Source organism: Dromiciops gliroides, chromosome 2 (assembly GCF_019393635.1).
Source record: "Dromiciops gliroides isolate mDroGli1 chromosome 2, mDroGli1.pri, whole genome shotgun sequence".
Taxonomy (NCBI): Eukaryota; Metazoa; Chordata; class Mammalia; order Microbiotheria; family Microbiotheriidae; genus Dromiciops; species Dromiciops gliroides.
Genome location: NC_057862.1, coordinates 431,385,649 through 431,397,430, shown reverse-complemented (window position 1 = coordinate 431,397,430; position 11,782 = coordinate 431,385,649). Strand labels below are relative to the sequence as shown.

General features: G+C 45.1%; 1 protein-coding gene across 1 annotated transcript in view; it reads right to left on the bottom strand.

The window, feature by feature from the left end:
- NOTCH1 (notch receptor 1) overlaps window positions 1-11,782 on the bottom strand; it is an 80,478-nt gene that overhangs the window by 3,313 nt on the left and 65,383 nt on the right. The window contains exons 24-33 of the mRNA XM_043985768.1: window positions 11,586-11,698; window positions 10,767-11,335; window positions 9,933-10,361; window positions 8,939-9,087; window positions 7,808-8,024; window positions 7,395-7,482; window positions 7,078-7,243; window positions 6,080-6,375; window positions 3,014-3,161; window positions 2,800-2,897 (exon numbers count right to left, since the gene is read on the bottom strand). Coding sequence (XP_043841703.1) covers window positions 2,800-2,897; window positions 3,014-3,161; window positions 6,080-6,375; window positions 7,078-7,243; window positions 7,395-7,482; window positions 7,808-8,024; window positions 8,939-9,087; window positions 9,933-10,361; window positions 10,767-11,335; window positions 11,586-11,698 — 2,273 coding nt within the window. The remainder of the gene's footprint in view (window positions 1-2,799; window positions 2,898-3,013; window positions 3,162-6,079; window positions 6,376-7,077; window positions 7,244-7,394; window positions 7,483-7,807; window positions 8,025-8,938; window positions 9,088-9,932; window positions 10,362-10,766; window positions 11,336-11,585; window positions 11,699-11,782) is intronic.

Sequence of the window (11,782 nt, the reverse complement as noted above, 5' to 3'; positions counted from 1 at the left end):
GTTTTAAGAGAGAGTCAGTAGAGGTTTCTGCAGTACTCTAGCTGAATCTAAACCGTAGTGTCCAGAAGGATTTGCAATCATATTGGAATGGCATTGGAATCATGAGCCCTGGTTCATAGGATTTTAGGACTGGAAGGGACCATAAAGTTCATAGAGTCCAACCCCCTCATTTTATAAATGTATGGTGTAGAGAGTAGAAGTGATAAGTAGAAGTCAGAGGCAATTTTTTTTTTTTTTTGCAGAGCAATGAGGGTTAAGTGACTTGCCCAGGGTCACACAGCTAGTAAGTGTCAAGTGTCTGAGGTCAAATTCGAACTCAGGTCCTCCTGAATCCAAGGCCAGTGCTTTATCCACTTGATACAGGGGCAAATTTGAAACATGGTCTCCCCCCTCCAAATCCAGGGTTCTCTTTCTCTCTCTCTACTACACAACACTGGCTACACTTCATATCACATCTGGTAGCTTTTCTGAATCTAAAATGAAGTCTCTTTTTCATTTTATCCAAGGGGAATGTTTTAGCCCAGGAGAGCCCTCTCCATCAACCAGTGGGACATGTGAGCTCATGCAAGACAAACTCATTTCATGATTAGCCATATCATAATTAGGTAGGAAAATAAGATGGTTTAAAGCAAACACCAGTACATCCTATTACCAAACTTAATAATTATTTGGCATCTTGGATGATGATTCATATGATTACACCTAAATCTGTTCTCCAGAAGGGACAACAGAACAGACAGATGGGCTTTCATTTCCTCATGTGCACAAGGGAGCTAACAGTGCCACTTTGCCAGGCTGCTGGGCTGAGAGGCTCCTTTGAGAAAGAAGACATTCTATCCTCTCAAAGTGGTAGGGAACCAGGGCAGCTAGATGGCGCAGGGGATAGAGCACCAGCCCTGGATTCAGGAGTGCCTGAGTTCAAATCCGGCCTCAGACACTTAACACTTACTAGCTGTGTGACCTTGGGCAAGTCACTTAACCCCCATTGCCTCACTAAAAAAAGGAAAAAAAAGTGGTAGGGAACCACATGCTTACTCATAAGTCATAGGTTTGCAGGCCTACAGAATTGGAAGGGACCTTGGAGGCCAACAGAACTGATGAAGAAACAGGCTGAAAGGACTTTCACATGAGACACGCCCAAGTCCCCTTTCCCCTCTGCTACGTCCCCCCACCCCACACCCTGGAGACCCAGGGAAACATAAAACTGAATCAAATTAGACTTTTGTTAGTATTTTCCATAGTCATTTTCCTAATTTTTTCTGATAGGGTTCAGGCTTAAATGACTTTGGGACAGGTCCTTATCCTGTCATTATACTTTTTTTTTTTCAGGGCAATGGGGGTTAAGTGACTTGCCCAGGGTCACACAGCTAGTAAGTGTCTGAGGCTGGGTTTGAACTCAGGTCCTCCTGAATCCAAGGCTGGTGCCTTATCCACTGCGCCACCTAGCTGCCCCCATCATTATACTTTTTAAAAATATATATATATATATACTTTTACCTTTAGTTACTTCTTTTGAAGTTATTATTTCAGAGAAAGTAAAGAGCAGGACTACTGGCCCAACCACCAACTCCTATATATGACTCCTAATCCGTTCCCTGATACCCATTACCCATAGTAGGACAGGTATTCCTGAAAAAGAACTGAGGCTGTCCGGGGAAGAGAATGCAAAAGGGTACAACTTCATTAGTATCTTGAAATATACAAAAAGGAGAAAGGATGATGAGTGAATGAGGCGAAATATGCTCTCTGGGCAGGAAAAGTGAACATGGGAAGGCAAGACTGAGAAATGCCACTTGTGGTTTCTATCCCTAGGGATCTTCAAGAAAGGTAGGCAGAGGGGCAGCTAGGTGGCGCAGTGGATAGAGCACCGGCCCTGGAGTCAGGAGTACCTGAGTTCAAATCCAGCCTCAGACACTTAACACTTACTAGCTGTGTGACCCTGGGCAAGTCACTTAACCCCAATTGCCTCACCAAAAAAAAAAAAAAAAAAGAGATGGCCTAACCCAAAGATATCAAACAGTTAAGACATTAAATGATTTCATCAAAGTCAAAGAGTTAGTAATAACTGACATACATATGTATATTCTTTATATAGTACATGATATAAAAATATCTTCCATAGAATTTATTTCTCTGTGTGCATTTTCCTTTTTTTTTTTTTTTTTTAGTGAGGCAATTGGGGTTAAGTGACTTGCCCAGGGTCACACAGTTAGTAAGTGTTAAGTGTCTGAGGTCGAATTTGAACTCAGGTCCTCCTGACTCCAGGGGCTGTGCTCTATGCACTGCGCCACCTAGCTGCCCCGTGTGCATTTTCTTTAAAGTTTGCCTAAGTGCTTTTCCTAAATTATCCCAATTCATCTCCACAATAATCCTCTCTAAAGTACCTCAGATGTTATTATCCTCAGTTTCATGGTAAAGAAACTAAGGCTCAGGGGCAGCTAGATGGCACAGTGGATGAAGAACTAGCCCTGGATTCAGGAGTACCTGAGTTCAAATCTGGCCTCAGACACTTGACACTTACTAGCTGTGTGACCCTGGGCAGGTCACTTAACCCCCATTGCCCAGAAAAAGGAAAAAAAAAAAAAAGAAACTGAGGCTCAGAGGTTAAGTGTCTTGCCTATGGTCCCATGGCTAGTCAATAGCAGTCAAGATTCACATCCAAGTCCTTGTGATTACAAACCTAGTGCCCTTTCCATGAATGATACAGTCTTCTAGCTTTAACTTTTAAACTATCAATCCTTCCCCTGCCACAACCCTGCCCCTGTCATTATGCATGGAGCCATGGGGTCTGTCACCTACCTTATTGTTCTGCATATCCTTATTCGCGCCATTTTTCAGCAGTACCACAGCAGCATCGACATTATTTACTGCAGCAGCCCAGTGCAGGGCAGATTTGCCTACAAGACAAGAAGATCAAAACAGAATTCATCAGTTAAGAAATGGGAAATGTTCTCCCCACCCCCATGACACTCTTCTTACTACCATGGGCTAGTGTCCATCCCCCAGGGCCTACCCAGATCATCAACTGCATTGACATCCGCATGAGAATTGATCAAGTCCTCTAGCATGCCTTCCACTGCCAAGCGGGCAGCCAGGATCAGTGGGGTGGTCCCATCATGCATTCGAGCATCTAGATCTGTAGCTCTATTCCGGATCAGGATCTAGGAACCAAGAGAAAATGAGAATTTAAGAGTCAGGGCAGAATACAACTGCAGAGACATGTGGTGAAAAACCAAGCGACTGCCCAAAACAGAATGCAGTGTTGGACACATAGTAGGCCTGAAATATATTCTGAGCTTAAGTGAATGAGGAAGAATAGGGTATTCTAAAAGAAGGAAAGAGATGGTGCCATCTGATATATGGGTAATATACACATGACTTAAAAGGTATCCTCTAATTATGTTCAACAGGATTGTATAATGATATAACCTATTAGACGGCTTACTATCTTGGGGAGGGGGCAAGGAAGGAGAAACTCAAAATCTTATAAAAAATGAAAGCTGAAAACTATCTTTACATGTAATTGGAAAAAATAAAATACTATTATAAAAAAAGGTATCCTCAGGGGCAGCTAGGTGGCACAGTGGATAGAGCACCGGCCCTGGAGTCAGGAGGACCCAAGTTCAAATCTGGCCTCAGACACTTAACACTTACTAGCTGTGTGACCCTGGGCAAGTCACTTAACCCCAACTGCCTCACTAAAACAAACAAACAAACAAACAAAAAAAAAGGTATCCTCTAATCATTCTCCCCCTCCCAATCCCACACCAAATATCCAAAACCTCTTTTCAGGGGCCAAGATTCTCATTCTACACTAACTGATCATATTTCATAAAGAAACCTCCCCGGAGAAGGAACACAGTAATTTAAATTCCCTTTTGATCCTCTGAGTTATCATAAATGCCTGATACCAGAACCTCTAGAGCTGCCAGTCCATTTTCTTTCTTTCTTCTTTTTTTTTTATTGGGGGGGTGGTGGTGGTGGTGGTGAGTGGGTCAATGAGGGTTAAGTGACTTGCCCAGGGTCACACAGCTAGTAAGTGTAAAGTGTCTGAGGCCGGATTTGAGTTCAGGTTCTCCTGAATCCAGAGTCAGTGCTTTATCCACTGTGCCACCTAGCTGGCCCCTATTTTCTTTCTTTCTTTCTTTTTTTTTTGCGGGGCAATGGGGGTTAAGTGACTTGCCCAGGGTCGCACAGCTAGTAAGTGTAAAGTGTCTGAGGCCGGATTTTAACTCAGGTACTCCTGAATCCAGGGCTGGTGCTTTATCCACTGCACCACCTAGCCGCCCCCTCTTTTTTTTTTTTTTAAAGGTGTTTGGAATACATGATCGCTTAAGATCCCTTCCAGCTCTAATGCCTATGATCTTTTCTTAGAAAAGATGCTGGTACAGAAGAGAGGAATGGGACAAGAAAAGGAAAACAGCCATGGAGGAGGAGGGGCTGATAGATCAGAGATTTCTTCAGTTACATCACAATTTGGCCAAACATGACCCTAAGTACAAGGGTCAACAACCTACTGAATGAAGTCTGAGCATCCCCAGGCCTAAAGGTTGTATAAGGAGGAGCAAAAGCACATACTGATTCAGAGATGCCTATCGAGGACCTACTGTGTGCAGACCTTCATACTGCCTGCCTTCAGTAGCATGGAGGATATATGAAATGGAAGGAGAGGGGAGGGACAAATTGAGAGGAAAAAAAGAAAGAAAAACCATTGTGAACAAAGTCATTCTACACTGATCCCGGGCTTCAGGTAGGTCATGATCAACACTAGTGGCGATATGCAAATCCATGTTATTTTAGATGCATTAAGAGAGTTCTTTTTATATAATGCATTTTGCAGTAAATCATCATTTCCTATTTTTGTCATTTGCGTAAATCCAGCCACTTACTAACTACATGACTTCATTTCTCTTACTCAACTTCCTCATCTGTAAAATGAGGTTAGACTAAATAACTTCTAGAGGTCCTTCCAAATATAATGATTCTAGGGGAAGCTAGGTGGTGCAATGGATAAAGCACCAGCCCTGGATTCAGGAGGACCTGAGTTCAAATCAGTCCTCAGACACTTGACACTTACTAGCTGTGTGACCCTGGGCAAGTCATTTAACCCTCATTGCCCTTCCAAACAAACAAACAAAAAACTTAAACAAATATAATGATTCTAAATCCATGTTGGGTTTGTTTTATGGTCCTGGTAGGCCAGCAGGGAAAGAAGGTTCCTCCTGTTTAAGGGAAAAATGGCTTATACCAACTCCTACAGAGTACCTCTACAGGACAGGCACTCAAGAGCAGAAATCTATTATCATTGTGGAGGTTGCTCAGCTTCACATTCATTCACTGCACAGGACAAGAAATCGCCACACCATATCCACCTCATGGCTACAGGCAATACCTCTGGCTAAGGATACAGTTTCATACGTAGGGGAGGGGCCACAAGAAGAGAACTAGACCAACTGGCTGTGGATGTTGCTTGATGAGAAGAATCAAGAGACAAAGATTCTAGAGAACAGTTTGAGGTTCTTCCCTCTTCCTCTGATTTCCCAGCAAATTATCTTATGAGGATACTGTTTAGGAGGGTCATTAACTACCATCCCTTCACATCATCTCATAGACTAACGATGTCCCCCAGTACCTCTTGCTTCCCCTTGTAACCTGCTATGGCCCTATTATCCAAAGATATATCTAACCTCATCTTTAAAGCCTATAACACCTTTGGGGAGAACAGATTCCTTAAGTTTACACCCTAATGTGTTAAGAATAAGAATGCCCCCCACTCTACGTCTAGTTCTAGTACACAGAGTTTGGTGTTCATTCTCCATCTCTCCTGAATTTTTCACACCAGCACTTGGAACACATGCCCATCTCACACTTTTTAGAAACCTTTGTTCCCTTCAAAACTCTGTTCAAGTGACACTTTCTGCACAGTCCCTGTCCATATAGCAGGCGCTTTAGAAAATGCTTGTTGATTGATACCTTCTTAGCCTTTATCCAGACTAATAATTTTTAGCTAAGCTCTTATGAGGAGCTATGTCACAAATTCCACACTCCCACCCAGCATTAGTCCCTGGCAGGTACCTACCTGGAAGACCCCCTGAGCATCAGCAGACACAGCTGCATGGAGAGGAGTGCGGCCCATGTTGTCCTGAATGTTGGCATCTGCGCTGGCCTCCAGCAGACGTTTGGCTGCATCCGAACGGGAGTAGCGCGCAGCCAGATGAAGGGCTGTCTCCCCAGTTCGGTCTGTTTGGTTGTGCAGGCTAGCTCCCTGGTAGATGAAGTCTGAGATGACAGCTGGAGCATCCTCCTCTTCTTCACTGTTGCCTGTCTCTAGGCCCCCTCCACTACATGAAGCGATCATCAAGGGTGTGAAACCATCTATGGGAGAGGCAGGTGAGTGTCCATTGAGTCTAATATTACTGTAGCTTTTACTTCCCAAAGAGACAAAATAGAACTCTCTTCCTCCATCCAGATTTTATTGGAGGGTGAAACTTAACAAAAAGAAACTCTGGATTGTCAGCTCAGTCAATGACCCCACTGTCTCATTTCGTATAATATCTGCACTCCTGTTTCTTCACCCATGAAAAGTAACATATGCCCATATAGAATGAGGTTTTAAAAACTCTAGGATTAAGAGAATGCTCTGCCTTCTTGAGAGAGGCAGCTTGGGTAAAACTTAGTTTCTGGAAATGAGAACATTCAAATATCCCATGTGCTACTCAAAATCTGAAATTGGTGAATTGTCCTAAAGAGAAAGCTGGGGATGGGGGTGGACCACACACACACTTTTGTGTTGGCAGTCTTGAGAAGTTTCCCACAACCTTTTCTGAACTTGAAATCTAACGGAACTGAAAAGGGTTTTCCCTCCCCATTCAACAGAGCAGGCTTTCAGAATGTTTATCACACCATGTTGCTATTGACCTGCATGTGGCAAAGGAATGGGGGAGGGAATTAGAACATGCCAGAGAAGTCGTTAATGGATTTGGGGAAAGGACAGTGCCAGGGGCTGTTGATATAAATAGATCTTCAAGTTATGCTGAAGTAGAGAAAGTGTGAGGAGCCTTAGGGAGGTCTCCTTACCAGGACCTCTGACATTGACATCCATGCAGTCAGCATCAATCTCGCCCTGTGGTGGGGTGGGAGCCATTGAGGGGATGCGCAGGTCAGCAGCATCAAGATGCTGCTGTGTCCACTGCCGGTGATCTGTCTGATCATCCATGTCTGGCAGCATGACTTGTTCTTCAAACTGGGGAAGGAAAGGAAGAGCAAGGTGAGGGGGTAGAGAAATAAGGCTTCAAATAAGCTATATTCAAATACTAGAAACTCCCAGGCATCAGAAGCCAGCTTCTAAGGGCCTCTCATTGACCTATCTTCAGCTGGCAGGCAGCAGAACTCACCCTGAATTTCTTGGTCTCCAGGTCTTCATCTCCCCATTCATTCTGGTTGTCATCCATTAAGGCACCGTCTGAGGCATTCTTCAGGGGTCTTTGAAAAGAGGAGAGGGAAGGATAAGAATAAACTATGCTTGCTGAGAGAGTCTGGGAACATTTCACAAGACTCCTCCTCACTCTTTCCCCTCCGGACCCCATCTACAATTGCTCAATACACTGAATGCCCACTGCTCTCACAGAATATAATCCACCATGCAAGAAACGAAAAGAGGAAGTTTCCCCAGGGGAAAGATCTTCCCACTGCACAGAACACCCCAGTTAAAGAGGACAGTGTTTATTCCCAGCCCTCCACCCCAGACCTCCGCCCAGCCCACTTTTCCTGGAATTAGATGGGTTAAAATCACCGCTATGTGACTTACTTCAATCCCACGGAATCCTCGCCTAAAGGCTCCCGCCGTTTCTTCTTGCTGGACTCGGTCACTTTGAAGCCCTCAGGGAACCATAGCTGGCCATGTTCCCTGCGCCGTTTTCTTGACACCAGCACACCCAAGCCAATGAAGGCCAGCAGCACCAAAGCAGCCACCACCACATACATAGGATACAACTGAGAGTTCTCTGGGGATTCCACCGTCTCACCTAAAAGGGGACAGGGCAAGGGGATGCAGCGGAACATTGAGCTACATATCAAGTCAGCGACCGGAGTAGTCAGATGGAGTGAAATTAGTTCATAAAAGGTAACTCACTAGCTCTATATCATTCTCCCCCAAAATAAGGTCATTTTATACATGATTAATCAGAATTGCAAAATATCACTAAATTCTCTCTTGCACTAGCCCACTGTATCTGGAGACAGCTTTTACTTTTTTCTCCTTTAAGGAAAAGGATTAGCAAACTTCAAATCAGTGCACTTGCATTGAGCTGTTAAGACAAAGGATTTAGGGGGGATTTTCAAGATACAAACTTCAACTCCTCACATGACACCGATCAATTCTTGGGTTTTTTTTTTTTTTAAAGCTGTAATGATTTTGAAATAATACCCAACAAAGGGAAAAAAGGCCTGGGGAGGGGGAGGCAGAGTGGAATGTGGAGAGTGGATGAGGACAGAAAGATAGATATCCTAGTTACTATGATTTACCAATTAGCTTACTTCTCCAAAGATGTACCATTCTTAAGAGCTGGCACAATTGGTACCATAAGGTGTCTCCCTTGTACTCTGTTCAGGGGTCTGGAAAATCTTTTCCAGACCTTGGAACAGCAAAAGTGGGACACCCCTCAGACAAGCTGGCAAAGACTATTTAGTGCTGGTCTTTGGAGAAATTAAGACAGATTTAACCCCTACTGTCTTCCTTTCTCCCAACCCCCCACAAAAAAAGATAAAATAATTCAAGGTTTCTAAGGAGTAATATAAGCCAGATATAGACCTGGGAACTGGCTAATGAATGAACTAGGCAGGAGATCTAAAGGAGAGGATGGCATTAGAGTGGGGAGAATTCTATTCGACATCTCACTGAACAAGGATACACACCCTAGGATTTGATGGGCTTACTTACTCTGTACAGCTTCTATTTTGTAGGGGATATTAAGGTTCCCCATCGAAGCCAAGGCCCCCAGGAAGGCTGCCACATCTGTCGCACTCTGAAAACACTGGGAGGATGACTGGATACATTGACGGTTGTCTATTTCCAGGTACACAATTGATCTGCATGGATGGGGAATGGGGAGAAGTAGGAATGATGATTGGATACAAGTGAGAGAGCCATCAGAGTTCTCTCATTTCTTCTCCCCCAACCCCTTGCTTGGTAGTCCACATTCCAGAAGCAACTGATTTCTTTTAACCCTTCTGAACAGGTCAGGTAGAAAACGTCTTAAACCTAGAAGACTTTGCCACTGAGAAGCTTGGCAGTTCCTGAACAAAGCAACATTTGATGTTACATTGACCCCATCATTCAGTGGAACTGAGACTGACAAGGGTGATGGATATAGACTCAAGAAGGCAAGGCCTAGGAACTCTACCCCAAGAACTGCCTTGCCTCAGAGCTGTCCAGATCTGCTCTGCTTTTTAAAGTAGTTTCCTACATCATATTTCATGTGATATTCATTAACAATCCCATTAGGTCAAGATGAAGAAACTGATGCCCAGTCTGGAGAAATGAACTCACCACAGTCACACAATGACAAAGACAGGGCTAAAGGTTCAGATCTCCTGACTTCCCATCAGGGTGCTTTCTAAAGTATGAAGTTTATATGGAAGCATTATTTAGAGAATGAGATTAAATGATGATTAAGCTGAATCCTTCCAAAAAGAGATGAGAATATACTTCCCGCCCTCCTCCTTTGCAAAGTGGGGAGGGGGTGAAAAACAGTAGATGTACTGTCAGACTTGACTGACGTGTTGACTGGTTCTACTAAACTGCTTTTCTCCTTTTATTCTTTGTAACATGGGGTAAGGGAGGGGGAGGAAGGATATGTTGAGAAATAGAAATGCTACAAAAACACAGATAAAAGAAGATGAATTTAGGTCCCCTGAAAACCCACTGGACTCACCCTCGGACGTCCATCTGGTCCAGCTCCCTCCGCTGCCTCTCTCCAACTCGGGAGTAAAGAGAAGTCTTCATTTTATTGAAGACAGTACCAGGCATGTCAGTCCAGCTCTCGGCAGATCTCTTGATGTGGTGCTTTTTCAGCTCCTCTGCATTGCCATAGTAGGGGAAGATCATGTACTCCCCCTTGGCATTCTTCTTGAAGACCACATTGGTGTGCAATACTCGGCTGAGCTCCCGAAGGAAATGGAAAGAGTTGTTCTTCAGGTTTTCTGGAAGCATGAGCACCACAACCACCAGTGTCCCATCTGCCAGCTTCTCGGGCATGTTGTCGGCACAGTCCAAACCATCCCATTCACACTCTGCGTTGTTGCAACCCTGGTCACAGTGGCCATCGCTGAAGTGGTCCTTACAGTACTGGTCATACAGGGGGCTAGAGGGAGAGGAGGACATGGTCATTTCCGGGACACTGATTTCTCTGCTGTCTCTTGAAATGAATGACAGCTTGTCTACTTAGAACCAACCACCAGGGGACCCTTTGGGATGTTCTCCAAATCCATTCCCTGAACTCACCAGAGATACATTCTCAGCTGTGAGCTTTTGTTCATGCTGTTCCCCACCAGAAAAACCAACCCCTTGCTCCTCTTCCTCCCCTCCCCACCCCTGGAATGGGGAGTATGGGAGACAGGGGCCATGGGCTTTTCCTAATCACTAAATCCCATCAGAACACAAAATCAAGTTGGCTGTTTCTATGGACCAGCATAGAAAGCCTTCTAAATCCCACGAAGCAAGCCAAAGTGGAAGGATGGGGAAAGTACACAGGGGGAAGAACACCTACTTGCACTGGACCTCCACTTTCTGGCAATCAAAGCCATCGAATAGGCAGCCGGCGTTATTGCACTGACTGTCACAGCTGCCATCATTGAAGTACTTCCAGCACTGCAGGGACTGAGTGCAATTCTTCCAGGGGTCATTGAAATTGAGGGAACAGTCTCCTCCATCCCAGCCACAAGCATGGTTATTACACTTGCCATCGCAGATCTTATTACCGGTGTCCTTCCTGCACTCGGGGATCTCACATTTCTCTTCCAATTCAGGTGGGGTGATGTCTTTCCCCACCCCACCCACAAAGTTGTAGTCCAGGATGTGGCACAAAAGCCCATTGAATTTGGCAGGGCAGTGGCACTGGTAGAAGGGGCTCTCAGGGATGAACTCACACGTCCCCTGGTTGTAGCAGGGGTTGGAGAGGCATGGGCTGCTCACTGGGTACTGGCACTCAGGGCCTGTGAAGGGCCCCAGGCACAAGCACTTGGAGCTCTTGGGGCCAGATACACAAGTGCCGCCATTCATGCAGTGCAGGCTGCCACAGGTACGGGAATCATTCTCACATGTAGCACCTTCAAAGCCCTGCGGAGAGTTCAGAGGGAGTTTATAGCATCTCTTACTCCTTATACTCATAACCCATGATTTACTATAACTCTGGAGGGTTCTGGGAGGAAGGTTCAGTGAGCCATCAGCCATCCAGAACTGGTCACCTCCAGGTTATCAGACAGATAATCTGGAGACACCACCCTGTCTTTAGCTTCGATTTCCCCTCTCCCTCCCACTCCTTCTGCCACCCTTCCTGCTACTCCTCACAAATCACACAGCTACGTACAGAGGGGCAGTTGCAGATGAAGCCACGTCCAGTGTTGGTTGCCACAGCACAGGTCCCACCATTCTTGCAGGGCTTGCCCTTACAGCCATCAACGACAGAATCACAGCGGCGCCCTGAGTTGGTGACAGGGAGGAAGGTCGGTCCCTTTTATTCATCCTGCCCACATCCCTAACACTTCTTCGTCCCACCCAGTCCCT